Source organism: Bubalus kerabau, chromosome 22 (assembly GCF_029407905.1).
Source record: "Bubalus kerabau isolate K-KA32 ecotype Philippines breed swamp buffalo chromosome 22, PCC_UOA_SB_1v2, whole genome shotgun sequence".
Lineage (NCBI taxonomy): Eukaryota > Metazoa > Chordata > Mammalia > Artiodactyla > Bovidae > Bubalus > Bubalus kerabau.
This window is the reverse complement of record NC_073645.1, coordinates 19,597,777-19,620,092: the sequence shown is the minus strand read 5'-3', so window position 1 is coordinate 19,620,092 and position 22,316 is coordinate 19,597,777. Positions and strand designations below refer to the sequence as shown.

Genomic DNA, 22,316 nt, shown 5'->3' with positions numbered 1-22,316 from the left:
GATTGTTCTGCCTCCCATCTTTCCAGGCTTCAATTCATCCTGTTGTCGCCACCAGGCAAGTCATGCTTACCTGCCACTTACATCACACCACTCCCCTGTTGAAAAGCTTTCGGTGACTCCTCACTGGCTACCAGATAGAATTCAAATTCATGATCTTAGGCTTCAAGGCCACTACATTCTAGCTTCAGTTAACATCTCTAACCATTTACCTAAAACTACTCACGTTTCTAAACCCTGTGTACTCTTCTCATGCATCTTGCCCTTGATCAGCTCCATGACCATCCTTAGGCCATTTCCCTATGGGAAATGGGAAGTGATGTTCCCATTTCGATCTGTTCTCCAGGGTATGTAATATCTGAGCTAAAACTAGAAGTGTGACTAGGAAGAAGCAAAACCACTATTCCTCTGTTTAAATTTTTTAAAATTAAAAAAAAAATTTTTTTTTTCCATGCTGCACAGCATGCGGGATCTTAGTTCCTTGACCAGGGATAGAACTTGCACCTCCTGCAGTGGAAGGTGAAGTCCTAGCCACTGGACCACCAGGGAAGCCCATTCCTCTATTTAACAAATATTTACTAAATTTCCACCCTTCTGGGTGCTGGGCTGGAACAAATGGATCTAGTCCTTCCTCTCAGGGTGAGACTCACCATTTCAGGTCATCCCTCCAGGACCTTGGGATGGTCTCACCCTGAACCTTCTTGGTCAGACTGGGCCTTCAGTCTGGGCCTTCTTGGTTTTCTAGCCACTCTTAGGTTTAACCTGCTGACTGCACAGGAGACATTGTGTGTGTGTTAGTTGCTCAGTCATGTCCAACTCTTTGAGACTCCATGGACTGTAGCCCACCAGGCTCCTCTGTCCTTGGAATTCTCCAGGCAAGAATACTGGAGTGGGTTGCCACTCCTTTCTCCAACAGGAGACACTGGCCATTGTTTATTCCTAATGGTTGCCTTGGAGCTAGCTGACTAGCCAGGCCTATGGGGCTCACCTTTTGCCTGGGCCCCAATTCCTGCAGGACACCCACTTCCCATCAGTGGTTAGATTTTATGTTAACCAGTTCCTTCCACACTTACCTGAGCCAAACCATTCCAGTCAGGCCTCCCAAGGGCCAAGTAGGTTACCAAACAGAGAGGGCATCAGACATTCCCAGGCAATGTTGTGACTGTGGAAAAGTCCTGACTGGAATAAAAAGTAGGCTGTGAAACAACATGGATTACATGGATTATTTTCAAAATAATTCTGCATGGTGAGAAAATTTTGAAAGATGAAATTTAATAGAGATGATTTAAATTTTTTCTTCTCGCTTATCAATTATTTCCAATTTTTTCACAATGATCACATCTTCCTAGCAGATTATTTAAAGGAAAATGAGCTTAGTGGCACAAGAAATGATAGAACTTTAAAAGAGATCACTATATTTTGTGTTTTATAAATGAATTCTATAAATTCATTTATAAATGAATTAATAGAACAATGCTTTTGAGATTTGTTCTCTTGGAAAGTTCAGAATGCTGTTCCTTGCTAATTACATCACCTATTACAAAGGGTGGTTTAGAAGCATAGAATTTAGCATTTTATTGCACAATGGAAAGTCCCCATTTCTGTTGGCTGTCCAGGCCTCTTAGTCACAGTTGCCAAATCTTGGCATGTACCAACCCCTGGACACATGAAACCCTGGGTGAGGAAGTTCTCCTGGCCTGGCCCACAGAAGCTTAGACAAGAATTGCCACAGAAGCGTCAAAACAATAGAATGTGATGTCGTGGGCAACTCAGGGGGGAATAATGCTAGATCGAAATGCATGTCTGCATCATTGATTCTCCCCGCTGATTGAGCCCTGTTCATCTCATTTGGCAGATCGGCCTCAGAGTGCATGAACTATTTGTGCCTCATTAGTTTCCAATAGATTGATTCTGCTAGGATTGCGAATTGGCCGTCTTACACTGCAGCCCGCAGGAGCCAGCTCTGGCTCAGCCTCGGGGCACGGGCACAGGGCGCAGCAGCAGCCCCTGCAGTACTGCCGCCAGCAAGAGCCTGGGGAGCTGAGCTACGGCCAGGAGGACAGCATTGCCTTAAACCTTTCCTGGAAGCAGGTAGGATGAGAGAGGGACCCAAAGAAAGCAAACACGGACCATCGCCACTCTGTTGTCATTCTTTCTCATTCATTCTCTCCATGTCTTCTTTCTCCTCTTTCCCCTAAGTCTCCCCATCCTCAATCTTAGCCCCCTCTTCAAAAGTAAGAAAAATAAAGAGAACATTTTCAAAAGAAAAACACAAAATAAATAAAACTGAAGACCAGTTTATAAAACAGTGAGTGCCAAGCTACTTACTATATAATGATTAGAGAGAAAAGCAGAATATAAAACTGAACATACAATGTGACATCATTTTATAAGAAGTATACAAAATATATATGCATAGGAAAAAAAAAAGATTAAAAGGAAAAAAGCAAGCCAAATGGGGATAGTGGTACTTTGGACTTTGGGTATATGGATGCCTTCTTTTTCCTCTAAACTCTTCTGCATTTTCAAAATTGCCTAAAATGATTAGTTGCACATGTATTTATCCTCAGAAAAATTTTATTGAAATATCTAAGGTAATAATATGTACATAAAATAATAAATTGGCCCAAGCTTTTCATTCAGCAAGGTGTACTGCTTCTGCCAGTTAAAATAACAGAAAACTAACTCAAGCTAGTTTGGCAGTTCCTCAGAAAGTTAAATATAAAGTTACCGTATGACCCAGCAATTCCACTTCTAGGTATATATCCCAGGGAATTGAAAACATATGTTCATACAAAAATTTGTACATGAATGTTCATAACAGAATTGTTCATAATAACCAAAAAGTGGAAACAAACCAAATGTCTATCAGTTGATGATAGGATAAACAAATTGTAGTATATGTGTACAGTGGAATGTTATTTAGTCATAAAATAGAACAAAGTATTGATACATGCTACAGTAAGGATGAACCCTTTTCACATTATTATAAGTGAGAGAAGCCAGACACAAAAGGCCACATGTTGTATGATTCCATTTATATGAGATGTTCAGAACAGGTAAACCTATAGAAACAGAAAGTACATTGGTGATTACCAGGGATTAGGGGAAGAGGGAAGCAGGGGACCAGGGGTGGTGACTGCTAATAGATACAAGTTTCCTTCTGCAGTGATGAAAATGTTCTGGATTAGTTTGTGGTGATCGTTGCACAACCTCACGAATACACTAAAAACCACTGAACTGTATATACTTTTAAAGGGTAAATGTTCTGATATGTGTATTTATCTCAATTTAGAAAAAAAAAAGTGTGTCTATCGCACCGTCTTATAATCATTCATGTCTTTATCAGTCTCTCTCACTTCACTGTGAGCATTTTGAGGATGAGGGCCTATCCTTGTTCTCTGGTTTTCCAGCCCCAAGTAGAGGACCTGAGGCAGAGTGGACACATGATTTGTTAATTGAATCATTTGAGAGTTCTCTTCCCACGATCCCAGGGCTACCTAGCTGGCTCTTCTCCCCTTCAATGAACTGTCTTGAGTGTTAGAAGCCCTAGTCCAGGTATAGTATTCTCTGGAACCCAAGACTGGAGCAGCCTACAGTTTACTTTTATTTTATTTTAAAACTATTTATTTATTTGGCTGTGTCAGGTCTTAGTTGTGGCACCTGGGATCTTTGAGATTCTTGCAGCATGTAAAATTTTCAGTTGTGAGATGTGGAATCTAGTTCCCTGATGAGGGATGGAATCTGGGCCCCCTGCATTGGGAGTGTGGGGGTCTTAGCCACTAGACCACCAGGGAAGTCCCTCAGCCTACAGTTGAAATACTAACTGGTGGAATCACCTTGTTTAACCCCATTGAACCTAGTCCAGGGGTCACACTGGGTCAGACAGAGGGGCTGCTACTGACCCCTTGGGGTCCTCACTTTCTTTTTGTTAGAGGGCTTCCCACCTTTGGAGGTGGCAGACTGGGCACCTTTGGAGGTGGCAGACTGGGCTGCAACAGATTCTAAGAAACTGAGTCTAGCATGCTTTCTGGTTCTGTTCTATTTCTAGGGCTTCCCTATTTCTAATAAATGTCAAATACAGAAGCCTTTGGTTCTTTTGGCCTAAGGGAGGAGTATATGTATCTCTGTCCACTTCTCCTTGTATAAAGTCCAGTTTCCCTCACTCCCTGAGCCAAAGGACATGATTCTTTCAGATTATCTCCTTTCTACAGACAGAGTCAGATAAACAGGTAGCCCATGCAAGCACAGCTTAGATTGCCCATTGAAAGAGGGTTCCAAACATCCCTGGAAATGGGTGATTTTCCGAGACCTCCTCTCACAGAGAGGCACACACACCTGAGAGAATTGCCTGGTTTAGCCAGTTGGGGCAGCAAGGTGGAAAGATCCCTTAGAGACGTGGCCCAGTAACTAAAGATGGTCACTAAAATACCATTCACAAAGTGGGTCGAGGTAACCAAAGGTTTAGAAGACAGGTTTAAGAGACAGGGCAAGCAAGTCTGGAGACAGGACAGACTTGCTGAAGTAATGGAGAAGGGCTGACACCCGATAGGCATGCCTGCCATCTTCCCTACTGCCCTTTCCCTAGGGCTCCGTGTCTCCTCTTGGTGAATGCAGACAAAGTGTTGCTAACCTGCCTGGGGCACCCATGTGACTCAATCTGGCCTTGTGTAATGAGTTCCCTCAGTGAACTCTTCCAATCACCTCTGACAAGCTTCCAACAGCTTCCAGAATGTCAGTTATTCCCTTAACACCATTGTTGTTGATTTTTTAACCTTGTTAAGGCTACATTAGTTTACTGAGATTTGTTGCCCCATTTCTGCAATTGCTGTATGTTTTCCCTCAGGCCATTTAAAACCATCTGTATTTCTCTCTCAGGTTCTCTTGTTCTCCCCAACTTCTCCTGTGCCACCTTCTTTTCCCTGTTTCTGGCTTCCCCGTTTTGATCTCTCCGACCTCAGCCAGAATGCACCTTTTAGAATGGTCAGGTCTATCCACCAGCTATAAAAATGGTTTTCTCAAGTAAATGCTTCACTAACTGAATTACTTTAGAATAGTGAGTCTTTCTCAAGTAAACACAGCATATTGTATTCAATGAATCCCCTGCCTAGTCAGGAAAACATGATCTCCTAGCAGCTTCCTTCAGACTGCCCATTCCTCTTGTCCCGCGTCCAAACCCCCAACCTAGGACAGATCCTTCCATTAATACAGTGGAAGCGGTCAGAAGTGCATGCTGTGCGTCTGGTTACTCCCAAAGGTTCACCCAGGTCAACACTGAAATGTCTTATTTCCGCTATCTAATAGTATGAAGCAGTCTCAAAGCCAGACTTTACATCCCTGGAACTAAAACACAAATATATAGAACTGGGATTCTATTATGTACACATATTTTCATCTAAGCAACAACACTAGATCAAATCAATTTCCTTCTTTATCCCTTTGTTTCCCCATCTGTAGATTAATCATTAAGACTCTAGGATCTGAAAGTGGCTCTCAGCATCTCCATCCTGTGACGCAAAATTCCTTGGCAATCATCTCACTCTTTGAACCATTTAATACAGTTCTTTGTTACTTTCTTTCTCCACCCATGTGAGTTTCTGGAGGGCAGGAATGGCACTGCCCTCATCCCCATCCCCTCTACACGGGACAGTGAGGAGACCAAACCAGTCAATCCTAAAGGAAATCAACCCTGAATATTCACTGGATACACCCATGTTGAAGCTGAAGCTCCAATACTTTGGCCACCTCATTTAGAAGAACCAACTCTTTGGAAAAGACCCTGATCTGGGAAAGATTGAGGGCAGGAGAAGGGAGAGACAGAGGATGAGATGGTTGTATGATACTACCGACTCGATGGACATGAGTTTGAGCAAACTCCGGGTGACAGTGAAGGACAAACAGGGAAGCCTGGCATGGTGTTCATGAGGTCGAAAAGAGTCAGCCACAACTTAGCAACTGAACAACAACAGCAAACAATAAGACATGTTGGAGCAAGCATTTTTAGATTGATAAACAGAGGCCTGGTGGCTAGACCATTGGGGTGACTGATTCATTCTTATCTTGACCTTGCTTCCTAACTACAGAGATGTCCTTGATCCTTGCCTCCTCTCATTCTCTGCATGGCCCCACTCCTGACCAGCCTCCACTCATCTCTCCAAAATCCCCAAATGCAGCATCTTCCAGCCCTGACCTCCAAAATGTGTGGAATTCTTGGATCTAGCATTCCATGATACTCAAATCAGTTGTGTGCTCTCAGGCATGACTGTGTAGATTTGCTTTTTCTTAGTAATTCATTAGGAAGAAGCAAGAAAATCCATTATCTTTAAGGGAGTTTTACTCTTTCTACTACTTGCTTCATTTTCTTCAAGGTGATACAGAAGAAATTAGGTACCAACAACCACCAGAGATTTTAGTGATTTAACAGCTAAGCTCTTTGATGCATAATTCCTTTTCTCTCATTCAATTTTCTTCTTCCCTCCTGGTGTTTTCCAGCTGATATGTCTGAAAATGACTATGATCAATCTTCCAGGTAACTGGAGAAACAAGTTACCCAAATCAACACATTTTAAGAAGCATCATTCACAACTTGGCCTCCTAGTAATATTAGTAATAATATCTGCTTAGTGAGTGCTTATATGTAGAGCATTTCACACACATGCTGTTATATACAGCTCACAAGTAAATCTTAGGAGAGTTATCTCTCCCTCCTGTTTGGGATGAGGGACCTGAGAACTTGCATACGAGTTCCACATTAGGCACTGGAGCCGGGATTCTGCCCACAGGCTTAACTATGCTTTCTGGTATCTCTGGATCATCTTTTTTCTATCCCCCTCTCCCAGGATGTGTGACCCTGAAGATGGAGGAAAGACTGACATCTCTGGGCTGCCCTCCACAAAATCCTGCTAGCTCCTCTCCCAATTCCTCACCCTATGGCCTGCTTGAATGATACTTCCTACAATGTGTTTATGATCCTGGTTTATGTGCTCGACCCTCCTGCCTGATATTTTAATTTCTCTCCAACAGCGGAAGGACTGCTGGGAATAATCTGATGCAAGTGAAGAGAAAATGAGGAGTTACTAATAAGATTAAATTAAATGTAAGCACAGTTTTACTAGTGTGTAAAGCACAGTGCTAAGCATTGTCTGAGATGAGTGGACACAAGCCAGGACCTCATGGTCCTCATGGAATTTACAATCTGGTGGGAAGAGAGGGTGAGGAATAAGACTACGCACATATATACATAAGTTCATGCCAAATATGGTAAATTCCACGAGAAAGGAATAAATGAAGAGCTGTAGGAGTGGAAAGCAGGGAGCGCTCACATTTATCTTGGGACCAAGGAATGAGACCGTATGATATGAGAGTGACTGGGATGAGAGTAGAAAGCCTCGAGCCTTACTCCAGGCTTGATCACTGATAGGCTACTAATAAGGTCTGGGTATTTCTCTTTCCCAGGACTGGCCACATAGTTTATAGGACTCAATACAAAATGAAAACATGTGGTCTCTTATTTAAAAATGAAGAATTTCAGGATGGCGAGAGTAAAGAACCAAGTGTGGGAACCTTCTCAGCACCCCAGTGAAGCTGGACTTCCTTGGGCCTCTGCTACCCCAGGGGTTACCTTTGGTAAGTGGGGAGGCAGGTCTCACCAGCATTGAGCACAGGGCCTGATACTTAGATGAGTCAGTGAAAGATTGCAGACAACAGCAAATTTACATGATGATTTCTTGGGTCACTTTCAGTGTCAAAATGTTATTAGATCATAATTCTAAACACTTGTTATTTAAAAAAGAAGCTTATTGGAGTATATTTGATTTACAGTGTTGAGTTAGTTTCAGGTGTGCAGCAGAGGGAATCAATTATACATATGCATATATCCCCTCTTTTTTAGATTCTTTTCCCGTATATGCCTTAACCGGAACACTTCTTGGAGGAGACATTTTAGATGAGTGTTGCAGGGTAGTAAGATTTTTCCTTCTTTTTGTCTACCCTTTCCCCTTCCTGTCTGTCCTTCCAGTATGTTCTCATTTATCTCATAAACCCTAATGACTTACATACTGGAACTAGCAGAGGAGTGTAACACTTGAGGGATGACTCAAAGACTGAGGCCTCATTTAAGATTCCTCCAGGCAGTTTCCCACTTACAGGAGAAGGCTTTGCCTAGAGATCAAATTTCTATGGATAGAGTCTTATCTTTTGTTGTAAGATTCTTTTGTTTTATTTTCATTGAATGATTTGATAGATATTCATGATAAAAAAAAAGAAAAAATATAGATGAGGAGAAGATGTTCATAAACCCATAAGAAATAGTTCTAGTGAGACTGCAGTACAAATGAGTTTTCAACTTACTTTTCTATTCAGTGATATATTATGAGCATCTTTGTGTGTTAATGAGTCATTATACTTTTTCATTTTTCGTGGCAGTGTGATATTCTGTCATTTGGTTGTACTGTAATTTTCTTAACTAAACCTCTCAAATTGAATATTTGGTTTTTTTTTTTAAGCTATGCTAAGTGGTGTTACCCTGAATTTTCTGGGTAGGCAGTTAACTTAGTTTCTCCAGTTGTCATTCTTCTCCTCTGTGGATAAATTCAAGATAATAGTAACAGTTCCTCCTGGGGTTGCAATGTGGTGTCAGTGATTTTGAACCTGTAGATTCAACCAAATCAGGTGTGATGAAATTTGCTTCACAGCTGATTGAATCCTCAGATGTGAAATGCACTGATCTGGGGGGTCAACTGTATTCCTTGTATTATTTGTTGTTGTTTAGTCACTAAGTCCTGTCCAACTCTTTAGTCACTAAGTCCTGTCCAACTCTTTGGGACACCATGGACTGTGGCCCGCCAGGCTCTTCTGTCCACGGGATTTCCCAGACAAGAATACTGGAGTGGGTTACCATTTCCTTCTCCAGAGATCTTACCAGCCCAGGGATCCAACCCACATCTCCTGCATTCTTTACCACTGGAGCCACCAGGGAATCCCATTCCTTGTATTACTCCATTTTAGATAAGGGAATTGAGGCATCTGCAGCTTTTGGTATCTGAGAGGGATCCTGGAACAAATCCCCCAAAGATACGGAGGGACAAGCGTATTAGCTGTTTCATTACTTTACTGGCCCAGGAGGAACTGTCTCACCTAGATCGTGGAGGAAGTTCATAGCAGAGCCAGGGAAGCTGGACTTCTAGTCTAATGTTCTTTGCACAACAAGAGGATGAGGTGCAAGCTGGGGGAGGCTTGGACTGGGGGCTCCTTAGATTAATAAGTTTTCTAGTGGTTTTTTGTTTATTCGACTGTAGAATAAACTCCCGGGCGGCTAGGAGACTCCGAATTTTTTTTTTCTTTATGCAGCCTAGGACAGCAGGTGCTCAGCAAACAATTGTCCCTGTTCCTTGATATCCAAGCACCTTAGCAGATGTGTTTCCCATGAGACTGTGCAGTCATCAAAGTCTTTCCTTCTCGTGCACACACACAGTCTGCTAACTGGGAACATGCTCTGACTGAAGATTCTTGCCAAGGACAGTGACAAAAATCAGTGGTGTTTAGCCTAAGGGATGGTTGCCCCACCTTCAAGGATGCCCCAGGGATGCAGGAAGCTAGGTGTGGCAGGAGCAAGTTCCAGGCTGGTTACTTGCCGGCATTGACCTTGGGCAGGAGGGTTTCTCCTCTTTGAATTCCCTGTTTTCTTTCTGTAACACTGAGAGGGCTTAGAAGAGGTCAGGATGATATCACAGAGGTTAGCTCTGAACCCATCTAGCAAAGACCTTGTCTCTCCACTTGCGTATGACCCTGTTTTGTTTTATTCACGCTGCTTGACACATTGCCTCCGATCTTGTTTATTTATTCACTCGTTTATTATGAGTGTCTTCCTCACTAAAATGGAAGCTTCATGAGCAGAGGAGGCTTGTCTGTTTCATTTTCGGCAGTAACCCCAGAGCCTAACATATATCTCCCGTGGGACCGCTGAATAATATATCACATGAATGAAGTCTCAGAGCCTGGCTTCAAATCCTGATTGCACCAGTGTGACCCTGACCAAGCCACTTAAACCATTTCAGTTTTCTCACTTGAAAAATATGGATTGGTAATAGCGACTCTCCTGTAAGACTATGAGGATCAAAACAGAGAAAAACTAGGAAGCATTAAGCATATTGGCTGGCGTCAGGTGTATTGATAGTAGAAACACACTGCGGGACCGCCAGGCACGGATCTAAGCGCTTTACATGAATGAGTGTGTGTGCGCTAAATTGCCTCAGTCGTGTCCGACTCTTTGCGACCCAATGGACTGTGTAGCCCGCCAGGTTCCTCTGTCCATGGGATTCTCCAGGCAAGAATACTGGAGTGGGTTGCCATGCCCTCCTCCAGGGGAACTTCCCGACTCAGGGGTTGAACCTGTGTCTCTTTTGTCTCTTGCATTGGCATGCAGATTCTTTACCACTAGCGCCACCTGGGAAGAGCTTTACATACTTTAACTATATTCATCTTTTCTATGTCCTACGAAATAGGTACTGGTTTTTAGACCATTTTAAAAATGAGCAAACGGGTACAGGGGTTAAGTTATATGCACTCAAGACAGGTTAGGATTTTTTTTTTTTTAATGCCTAATATTCCTTCCCAGCTCCCCTGGGATGATCCCTCAGAAGAATCAGAGGGCGCGCCGGGCCACCTTCCGGCTCAGCCCGAGGCCGCCCAGGACAAAAAAGGGTTACTGGGACCGCGCGCACGTTCTCGGCCGGAGATCCGCGGGCCCGCGCGCCCGGCTCACAATGCAGCGGGGCGGGGCGGGGCGGGGCGGGGCGGGGGAGGGGGGGGCGCTTCATCGCCTCCCATTGGCGCACACGCCCCTTCCTGTCACTGCGGAGCCCGGCACCGCCCCCTAGCGCCGCCCGCCTCCCAGGCGCCCCCGGAGTGGACGGTTCCAGACGCATGCTAATAAGGGGGCGGCCGCCGCAGCCCATTGGCCGGCCGCGGAGTGTCGGTGAAGTCAGCGCCGAGTCCCAGAAAAACAGAGCGGGGCCAACTGCAGCGTGTAGTGCGAGTGGGGCAGGACGCGCGCCGCCGGCCCGCCAGCCCGGAGACCCGCAAGGTAAGCCCGCGCCAGCCGCCCCTCGGCCGACGCTTGCTTGATCACCAGCACCGGCGCTGGGGGCGTGCGCCAGCCCGGCCCCCGCGGGCGGTGCCTTTGTCTCACGCTCGGAGGAGGTGCGTTTAAAGGGCCAGCTGTTGGAAGGACTTGGGGGACCCCCTCCCCCCAGAGCATCCCCCGTGGTCGCGGGGGAAACCGTGGCCCCCCTCGGTCGAACCCTCCTTCCTGCCTGCTTGGTGGATCCTCAGTTTTTAAGGGAAAGTTTCCCAGTGTGCCGGGGTTTGGGATAGTCCAGATTTTTTTTTTTTGGTGGGTGGGGGTACGTGCGATCATGGCCTCTGCAAGGAGAACGTCCGCCTGCTTCAGGCTGGCTGCAATATGGGTGGGTGGAGGAGACATCAAAGCCCGAGTGGATTTACGCTGTAAAGTGAAACTACCGAGGAGAGGCTCCTCTGCAGCAGCCAGAGGAAGAAGGAGGGAACGAGCGGCAGGATGGAGGCTTCTCAGGTGTGTTCATTCATTAGCATCCCTCTGGAGGAGAGGGCGGCGGGAGGAGAGCAAGGACTGTCGGCCTGGCCTAGGACCCGCCAGAATGAGCGGGTACGTGTGTATGTGTGTCCGGGGACGCCGGTGCCTGCTCATCCGGCCATGCTTCTTCATCCTTCATCCCTCAGAGTGACTGGCAGCTTCTTGCTAGCCAGCTTCTCACCGAGATGAACAGAAAGCGACTCCTTTCTCCGGATTCCCCGGGCATCCCCGGCTCTCCTCTGGCTGCTTTCCGAGGTGGCTTCCTTGATAAGCGCTACCGCCATTCAAGATAGAGGGGGAAACAAGCTTGAAATCATTACGTCCCCCCACCCCCCACGAGGGAATGTGCTGTTGAATTCTGCATCCCGGTTCATCCGCTGTCTTAAAATGGCTTTGAAATTCACCAGTGCATGCTTTCCTCAGGCAGACAGAATTTATTACGCTATTACATTGCTACATAAAAGCAGAAAGGATCCCACTGAGTGTAGCTCGTTTTATCCAGACCCTGGATTTTCCCAGCATGTTCTGGCTGAGCCTTTGAATTTTTGTTGTAAACTGAGCGCTGGGATGCCCCTCTTGTCACAGGGCCGACCTGCCGAAATTGCCCGAATTGATTTCACCATCAATAGGAGGGAGGTTCATTTAGAGATAGCATGGAGCCTATCTAGCTTGTCAGGCCTCTGACATCACCCCTCCCCCCCCCCCCCCCACACCCCGGTTGCCCTTTTTCTTTCCTAAGTGAAGGCCAGGGAGGGCTTGTCTATCTCCAAGCCCCTTGGTTGTTGAACTCTAGATTAAATTTTGTGTTTTTGATTGTAAAGGTGGCTTGGTGGTGGTGGAAGAGAAGGGGGTGGAGCAGCCTCAGTGACAGAAAACACATGCTGAACGTTTGGGGACTCCAGATCTCTGGACCTTAGAGACATAGGTGAGGTTAATGGCTGTCTATGGAGCCAGAGGGTGGGTGGGTGGTGTGTGTGTGTGTGTGTGTGTGTGTGTGTGTGTGTGTGTGTGTTGGCTGTGAGGGAGGGAGGGGTGGAGGAGGAGGATTTTGCCAGCAATTTTCTGCCCCACCCTCTTGATGCTGCCTTAAATAGCTCCTTGCCATCAGAGCTCTGATGTTTCAGGCTCTTGGTGGGAGGGGAGGGCTGGGGAGGATTGGTCTGTTGGTACCTCTGTCCTGGGCACTGTTAGAGTGGATGGTTAGGAAAGGGTTAGTTCTTCAGGGGTTGCAGAGAGCTCATTTCTCTGCTGGAGGGCGCTGAGTGGCACTATCTCTGATGACTATCTCTGGTGCAGGGTATTAGCAGCTGAAAAGAGATGCTTTCTACCCCTAGGGTGAAGAGCTGGGAGGGTATTATCATCGTCTGTTACACACCCACTGTCTGTTACACACCCACCCTCAGTTGGACCTTTCCTCCTGTTACCTCCTGCTTTCTTTTATTCTAGTTGGAGAGTTTCTATGAACTTTTCTGAAGGTACTTGGAATGTTGGAAGGTGAGGTAGGAGTTATTGGAAAGCAGATGCTTCTTGGTGTCAGAACAAAGAACTGTATGGGTTTCTGCTTCCCACTTCTCCAAAATAGAGTTCCATATAGATAGCAGAGTCTGGGGTTTTCTCTGCAGAGAATGAATGGGCAAGGTTCAGGGGAGAAAGCTTGTTAGGTAGTATTAGTAATCATCTGGCCATCCAAACTTAGCTCTGGTCTGCTTCCCTGGACTTGGAAATAGATTTGTTGTACAGAGAACTCACTGGTAATTTGGGGTTTAATCTGTCTCTTTGAAAAAGGAAACGGATGGTCTCAAAAAGCTTTAGTGAAAGTCCTCTGGGCCAGAAGCAGGACCTCTGGCTTTGATCTGGTCATGGATCTGCTCTGGGCTTTGGGTTTGTGGCTTCTGCTCTCTGGGCCTCTGCCCTTGTTGGGAAAGTAGAGGGTTTAGGAGTAGATTATTTTCCAGGGTTCCCAACACATAACTGTTCTTAGATTCACAAGACAGTTTTCGATGGCATTTCTAGATTCTTTTCTGTTTGCTAAGCTGATGTTAAATTCACAGTATTGCTCGATGCCATGAAAGAAACATTCCAGGACTCAGACTTCTGTTGGATATTCAGATTCATCTGTTCCTTGATTAGTGTGATTGGGGGAGGCTTTGCTGTATCTAAGTAATTTAGAGTTCGAACATCTCAGAGTGAGGTACAGCCCCTCAGTGTGGGGGGCTTGGAACTCTAGCTGGGGTGACAGAATGCTGAGGAAAGGGAATTTCTATAATTCATTCCTGTGTATGTTTAATTCACTGCTTCATTTATGGTTATACAGGTGGGTGTTTGAATATCTGGGACCTGAGAGTTGGACAAGACCTCTGTGGTTGCCAGGTTCATCCCCCTCACTGGGGAATTTGAGGAATTGGGTGGCTTGGCTGTTCAAGGTCAAATAGCTAGAAAGATGCAGAGCTGGGCAGAAACTCAGGTGGATTGACTCTAGGTTTTGTGTTCTAAATATACCTCCTATGCCCCCTCTTCCTCTGAGAGCAATGATACTAAGACGGGGTAGAGAAGAGCAAGGAGAGATTAGGGGCAGAAAGGAGAGGTTGGGGAAATAGACCAGGTAGGAGATTGGGGGCTGGTCAGGTAAGGAAGGGGAAAACAGACACCTGACTTGGAGGAAGAAGAGATGGAGCTGGAAGGGGGAGGCTCTATCAGCTGTGAAATAGCAGATTTCTGCAGCCCTTAGAGTGAAGTAAGGGATTGCTTTAGACAATCATTGGAGAGGATGGATAGAGAGTCCAGGAAGGGCTGAGACTGACTTGGGAGTCAGTCCCCTGGGATCTCTCTGTTGACCCTTAGCTTGCAGTGTTTGGTTTCAGAGCCAACTCAGGCCTTTGAAGCCAGTGGGGCAGGCAGAACTTGAACATGTGGAAAGTCAAATGTGCTGGGAGTGATGCTGGAAAATGCTGAGGTGGGAACCCATTCTGCTGAAGTACCAGTTCTGGGTTGTTGTTGTTTTTTTTGTTTTTGGTTTTTTTTTTTTTTTGCTTTTTAAATGCAAAACTAAAAAGTTTTCCATGGAATTTCTTTTCAATGCAAACAGCATTTTCTCCTGTCTCTTATTGGTGCTTTGTACATTTTCTGAGATGGTGATTTGTGTAAGAATGTTTCATGTACTCCCTTTGTTGAGGAGATACTTGGAGGTAAATGATTTGCTTGACTGTGGCATGTCTGAAGGGAGCTTCTGGCCCTTGACCTGAGCTAAGCCTCAGAATGTTTAAATGAGCAATTAAAGAGCTGTGAACAGTGGTTAGCCAGATTAGTAACCATTCGAAGGCAAGGATAAAAGGTGATAATACTTTGAAGTCTGTAGCCCAAGCCTACCCTGGCATATGCAGTGTCATTTATTTTGGCCTAGGAAGTAAGTACCTGGAGAATCCCAGGGATGGCGGAGCCTGGTGGGCTGCCATCTATGGGGTGCACAGGGTCGGACACGACTGAAACGACTTAGCAGCAGCAGCAGGAAGTGTCTCTGTGAATCCTTTAGCTGTTCCTTCTTTTTGTGTGTGGTTACTCATGTCTGTCTGTCCCTGTGTCTTGCTGTCTTCCTGTCCTTTTCCTCCCATACCCACCTCTATCCATTTCTTTTTCTCTCTTCCTATTGTATCTTTTTCTTTGATCTCCTCTCCCATCTTTTATTTTCTGTCAATGACATAACTAATTGTAATATATTTAAGATGTTATTAAAATCTCATCCTCTCTGTTTGAAATCAGTTGAGTTCACTTTTTTTGAATGTGTGTATGCGTTTTACACACGAAAAAACAAACCAAACCCAATTAAATTGCTTTTTACTTCTGTGTGGTCTTCCATTGAGAGAGAGAGAGAGAGAAAGAGAGAGAGATTTTTTTTTCCCCCACTCTGATCCTCTTCTGTGGTCAGTAGTGAGTCTTTACAGAAAAAAAAAATTTCCCAGTTCACTGTCACGTGGATATTATTGTTTTTATAACAAAACCAGTCACAACAATAGAAAAAGTTTCCACCCTTGTTTGTGGACACAAGGGACACCCTCTCCCAAGAGATGTGCCCTATTTCTTGACTTCCTTCCATGGAAAGAGTGTCTGCAATGTATTCTCTAACAGAGGCCTGTGCTATAAGGGGTCGGAGGTGCTGATGGTCGAGCTGGGGTTTTATCAGTGATCCTGGTAATCTTTAGAGAGGGGATGGGAGAAAGATGGACAGGCTTATGACCAAGAGAAGATATGTAGGAAACATTCAGTGTGATAGTTTTTTTTTTTGTTTCCCCAGGCAGAGCTAAGTTACCCAGCAATAGCAGGGCCCAGACCACTTTGGAAAAGAATGACATGCTTCTCAACTTTCCCATTCATGCTGGGACCCAACACAGGGAGGGTAGGCAGCCCTTGAGAGGTTGCTGGTGTGAAGTCCCGGGTGCTTTGATGGATGCATGCGATGGCACTTCTTCTGACTCTTGTAATAATTATAGAGATGGTTGAATCTTGATGCTCAGCGGTCAGCAGATAGCTTAGTGTCTACAGTGGGCCTCTCAAACAAGAAGTCACCAATTTTTATGTTAAAAATTCACATGAGTTTTGTCTTCTGTAATACATCTGTGCTGGTTTTTAGTGTAAAAGCATTTAAAACACTTCACTGTTGGGTGCAATTGATGTTCCAGAAAAACATTGTGTTTGGGGTCTTCTCTTGTCCATACCAGCCCTAAATATGCACAGCAAGGCCCAGAGCCCAGTCAGAGAAGCCCGCGGTGGGGCAGGTGTCACATGTGGTGCTGGGAACTGTTCACCCAGCTTTTCCTGCTGCCTCTGCGAGACCCACTGATGTGCCATCGTTCAGAACTGTTTCATGTTCCCCCTGGTCTTTGATCCTTCTCCAGAAGGCCTGTTTCTCCTTTGCCTGGTGAACGCCTACTCCTTTCAGATGTCCTCACGTCTCAAAGAGGTGCTTTCTTCCCGTGTTTGCCTATCGCAGTAGCCGGGGACCTGTTTTCTCTACTGGATTATGAGCTCTGACAAGAGAGAATTTGTGTTTCAGCTCTTTTAAAATTAAAATTTAATTTGTATCAAAGTCATATATATGACTTTAAAAGTCAAATAACACTGCAAGGCTCAGGAAGAAGGCTGTGTCACTCCTCATCCTGATGATCCACTCCCCAGGGCTAGTCATGGAACATGATTTTCTGTTGCTGCAGGAACAAATTACCACCAACGTAGTGGCTTTAAAGCAACACAAATTTAAGTTACAGCTCTCTGGCTTAGAAGTCCGAAAAGGGTCTCACTGGGCAAAAGTCAAGATGGTGCCAGGGCTGCATTCTCTTCCTTGCGTCTTCCACTTTCTGGAAGCCGCCTGCATTCCTTGGCTCATGGCCACCTTTCAACATCTTCAAAGCCAGCAATGGCCAGTTGAGTACTTCCGTCCATCACTGACCTTCTAACATAGTCACACCTTCCTGACTGCCTTCCCCTTCCTTTTTCCACTTTTAAGGACCCTGTGGTTACTTTGGGCTCACCTGGATAATCCAGGATAATCTCCCTGTTTGAAGTTCATTTGATTAGCAGCCTTTCTTCCACTTGCAACGTTAATTCCCTTCTGCCATGTATTGATACCATGTTTGTGGGTTGGGGGATTAGGATATGGGCGTCTTCATCTTGGAGGGGCCATTACTCTGCCTTCCGTAGTCACTTCCAGGCCTTTTGGCTGTTTCTGCTGATAGTACTGTTGTCCTGCTGTGGATTAGAGGAGCGCTTATTCCCCTCTTCTCTCTTCTCCCCATATGCTTGGTTTCCTTCATGTCCTCCCAGTGTGGTCTATCACAGTTTTTTGTTACACTGATAGTCAATACTTACATTATTTTGACTGTGTAGATAGAGTTCCTGGCTGAGCCTTACAGTTGTACTGTAATGAAATTTCTTGTACATTTTTTTGAGTTAATAATTGCTTTTTTCCTATTGATTTAGTTTCCTTTGTGGTTATCCCAGAGTTTCTGAGAGGCTTTTGAAAACCTCTCTGTTTTATACACATGTTCCTTTTTCTTTTACTGCAATCTTTTTTCCCTTGGAGGTCTCACTCCCAGAGGCCTCAGTTCCTCCCCTTTATTCCAAGCTGACTGACTTCTAGGCCTAGGGCATGACTCGTCCTGGAGATTCCCTCACTTTACTCTGGTTGGAGCCTCCGTTTTCTGTTGATTTATTCCTCAGGAGTTTCTGAGAGAGGGTCTGTACAAGTCAGTCACCTCAAACTTGCTTGTCTGAACTGTTCTTACTCTGCATTCACATTTGATTGGTGTTTTGATTTGTTTAGAATTTTAGGTTGAAAGCCATTTTCCCTTAGAATTTTGAAGGCATGGCTCCACTGTCTCCTAGGTTCCAATATTAATGTCAAAATTTGAATGCTATTTTGATTCTTCATCATTTATGGATAACCTTTTTTTTTGTTGTTGTTGAAAGTTTTAGGATCCTTTGCCTTTCCCTATATTTGGATTGTTCTTGCTTTGAAAATTATTATGCTGGGTCCTTGTTGTGTTCTTTTGATCTGAATACACACTGTTCATTTTGGGGACATTTTCTTATATTTTTCTCTGTTAATTTCCTTTTGTCCTTTTTCGTGTTTTGTCTTTGGAACTCCCATTACTTAGATGTTGGACATCCTGGGTCAAGTTTGTAACTTTAAAATCTTTTATTGTTTTCCATTTTACTTTGAAGATTCATTTTTCTTTTTTTTCTTTTTTCTAAATAGCATCTTGTTCTTGCTTCATGGGTGCAATGAATTCACTTATATATGTTGTATTTTGTTTGTTTTTGCTATTTTTCTGCTTCTCCTGTGTTGTCTTTGTTTCTGTCAAGTCCCTTTTTCTGCTTCTTTTGGTTATTGTATTTCCCAGTGGAACCATCTTTCCATGCATGCTGATCACTGACGGTTTATATTTTAAGAGTGGACACCAAGATGCTGATTGGGGATCTGTGGGACAAGGAAGGGGGCTTGTGAACCTCATTGTAGGGTCATTCAGTAGACAGCCTCCCCTTTTTTAACTGGAGACACCTAGATATTGGTGTCTGTAGATCTTGGGGAACGTTGGGTGTTCCTGGAGAGGAGTGTGCCTGGGGGGTGTAACAGGCTCTGTGTTGTTCCTTCTAGGAGCCTTGATGGGGAAGGAGGCAGGGTACCCTGGTTGGTATGCAGACTTTCACTCTGTCTGTCTGTTTTCCGAAAGTTGCTCCGTGCTTTCCCTACCTCCCTCAGCTGTATCTCTCCCTCAGCTGTGTCTGAATCTGAATCAGAATGTCTGGTGTAATTTGCCTAAACTGTGATCCTCCAAGTCCTGCTGGCCCAGGGAGGGAGGTCGCCAGACTGAGCAGATTGAAGGAGGGACCCTGGAGTCTGATTGCTCCCTGCGCCAACTTTCAGCAGGCTCCCCTCTTCCTATTCCCCTCCCCTTCTCCCCTCACAGTCCCTGGTGCCCCCTCCCTTCCCGAGCCTTCTCCTGTTTTTGTGGCCTAGGCACCATTTGTTCAGTGGTTTTCTACCCTGCTTGTACTCAGCAGAGCAGATGAAGCAGAAACCTGAATCAGTGACTACCTGGCAATTGGCTCTCTGTCTTTGAGAATTCTGTTAATATATCTCATCAGCCATTGTCTCCTTTCCATTAAAAAGCAGATTCCTCTGCTGTCGTTTTCGTGGGGTTCTGGGAGAGAGCAGAGATAAATGTGGGTGTTCTGATCTGACTAGGAATTTGTTTCATCTCTTTATCCAAGCCTCTAAACAGGCACCTGAAACATAGTATATTCCCAAGTAATGTTTGTTAGATGATTGGATGCATGTTTCTAAGATGGCATGCACACAGTAACTCCTCATATTTCAAGAGAGTGCCCAACATACCATCTTACAAAAATGTATCCATTGTTTATCCTGAGATGGATGTGATAACAAGCAGCGGGCAGATCCTGGCTCTCCCCATGAGGGGTCAGATAAGAAGCACTGTGAGATGGATTATAGACTGTTGGGCAGGTAAGTGACGAGGCCCACCTGTCATGTCCAGCCCTGTCACTAACTACCTGGGTCACCTTGAGCAGTCACTTAACCTGTCTGGATTGTGGTTTCCTCAGCCTTCAGTTGAGCTGTTGGTCAGAATTGGATTCAGTTCACTGCCCCGAGTGCCTGCTGTGTGTGAGCCACAGTGCAGGGTCCCTCTGGGCATCTCTTTAGTTCAGTATTTTGTACTTGTGTCTCTTACAGCGTGTGTCACACTGAATGGATCTTGTTTGGTTTACGTGTCTTTCTCCTGATCTAGTTCAGTGACTTGGATGGGGTAAGTAGTCCGCAGATTTCACCTCTTACTCTTTCTAGATGTGGGCTCTTGGTGCGGGCTGCATGGAGTTGTATTAGTATCTCCTGTGTCTGCTACAGTCAGCTCATAGGAGATGTGTGCAAACTTAGATTTTTCCACTTAGAAAGAGTACATCAAGGAGATATGAAAATGTGAGTTGCTCTGCCAGGATCCCCAAACCTTGTTTGCAGAATGAGGCCTCACTGGTTGGGAGTTTAGCTGTATACGCCCTGGCTCGCTCATGGAGAGGGGGGATGTGAATGCATTAAGTCAGTGGAGACAGCAGTCCTGGGCCATAGCTCTGACAGTAGGGGATTGTTCCCCCAAACAGATCTCAGTCATGTAGTTGTTTAACCAGCCTCACAGTGAACTAAGATTTGTATTTGTACTAATTACGAAAATGAATTAGAGGTATTATACTGTATTTATGGTGTTTAAAAATGTTTAAGTGCTGTCTTATAACTTATTTTGGTTTTCCCAGACCTGTGAGCTGAAGTGCCAGGATGAGTAAGTGGAAATTTCAGGGAGGTAGATTTATTTCTGTTGAACCTTTAGAAGACTTGCCTCTATAGTTTTTCATCTTGAGAGCCTCTCCCTCCTGGTCTGCTTTGGGAGGCCTGAGCTCCTGGTCAAGCTGAGGCTAGATGTCCAGTGAGCAGGGAACCTGAACAATCGATCCTTGTGTGGCAATGAAGTTGTGGCACCTGAAAAGCCCTTGGCTTTTGATTTGTTCAACAAATAGTTACTGAGCTCCAACCACAGGCTGTGCTAGGGTCTGTGCTGGTGTCTATGGCACCTGGTAGCCTAGAATTTAGAGACTAGAGTTGAACTTTCCAATCTGGTAGCCAATAGCCACATGTGACTCTCTAAGTTGAAATTAACTAAAAGCTAGTCACTTATTCGTGTTCAACTCTTTGTGACCCCATGGACTATATAGCCCGTCAGGCTCCTCTATCCATGGAACTCTCCAGGCAAGAATACTGGAGTGGGTTACTAAAATGAAGTACAATGTACAATTCGGGTTCTCGGTCACACTAGCGGCGTCTCAAGTCTTCCATAGCCACGTGAGACTAGCGGCTGCCCTGTGCACAGCAGACCAGGTGTCTGTGATCAGCCTTGCTTCACACGCCTCTGAGGCACAGAAAGGCCATTAGTTTAAGGTCTTGCAGCTGGATGGGCCTGAGCTGGAGCTTGGCTCGCCTCTTCTGGAAGTGAGATCAGGGAGCAGAGTGATGAAGGGGTGGCCTCTGTGCTCAGGCTGCCTGGGTCCCCATCCTCGCTCTATGAGTTATGCGTCTGTACCTCAGTTGCCTCACCTGTAAAATGGAGAAAAATAATAGTGCCCACTTCACAGGGTTGCACAAGCCTTTAGAGCTGTGCCTGACACATAGTCATCACTTTAATGCTGGTGGCTGTATTGAGAATGAGAATGGGTCAGAAGTTACTGGTAGTGTCAAGGGGGTGTGTTCAACCGTGGAGTTGAAAAAGAACATTGGCCAGTGAAGCTGTGTTTGTAGAGCTGACCAACCATCTGGAGAGGGACATAGAACTGAGTATTTCTAAGCCTCTTCGGTCATGTGAGCTGATGTGAAAATGCCAGCATGTTCACGAAGCCCCAGTACTGGTCACTGGTACTCGGAGCAAGAATCCTTTTGATGTCCCCTTTCTTCTGGTCTGCTTCTACCCATAACCCTTTCTCCTGTCCCCAAACATTCCTCCCCCCTCTGCCAACATCTCCCCCTTGGAAGGATGAGGTCACAGATGTTGACCATTACCCATGGAGCAAAGGGATATGCCAAAGGACTGCAGAAGAGAAAAGGGACAGAGCCAGGTAATTTAGCAGTTGGGATCCTGGTCTTTTCTTGGAAGTTTCTATCCCTTGGTGATTTGCATTCCCATTATAGCTCAGCCTTGCAAGGAGGTCCATCTGATGTCCATCCAGCCCACTTTGCTGGATGAAGAGAGAGAGAGCTCTGCTGTTAGCCCCAGGGTCGGGAGGGTGCCCATTTGTGAGGTGAGTCCCTGCTTACATGTGGAACTTTTGTTTAAGAAGTACTTTAATAACCACAGTCTCATTGCACTCATTAAACAAATACTAGTGAATAGTGTAGACATAGACCCCACCCTCCTCAAGTTTATTTCCTCATTAACACTCAGAGGGTTGGGCTCTTGTCTTCCCCAGCAGGCATTCCAGTTTGTTTTGGGTTGTGAGTAGGAAGGTTTTGGGTGACAAGTGTGTGGGACGTCGGGGGAGTGAGGATGCTCTAGACATACATATAACCACGTGGCAGGTAGTAGAGAGAGGCCAGTGATGGACCTGAAGTCAGGCGTGTAGTCATGACTGACCCAGGAATGACTGTGAGGAGTCTGTT

General features: G+C 45.3%; 1 protein-coding gene across 33 annotated transcripts in view; it reads left to right on the top strand.

Annotated features, from left to right (window-relative positions):
* Positions 1 to 10,928: 10,928 nt before the first annotated feature.
* Positions 10,929 to 22,316, top strand: part of SORBS1 (sorbin and SH3 domain containing 1) — a 231,382-nt gene continuing 219,994 nt past the window's right edge. For 24 of the 33 annotated variants that reach the window (XM_055560533.1, XM_055560532.1, XM_055560536.1 and 21 more), the window contains exons 1-2: positions 19,907 to 19,926; positions 21,693 to 21,775. In XM_055560533.1, coding sequence (XP_055416508.1) covers positions 19,922 to 19,926; positions 21,693 to 21,775 — 88 coding nt within the window. In that variant the 5' untranslated portion in view covers positions 19,907 to 19,921. Of the gene's footprint in view, positions 11,197 to 12,429; positions 12,534 to 19,853; positions 19,927 to 21,692; positions 21,776 to 22,316 lie in introns of those variants that run through there. The other 9 variants (XM_055560507.1, XM_055560504.1, XM_055560508.1 and 6 more) reach the window with 7 other exon arrangements.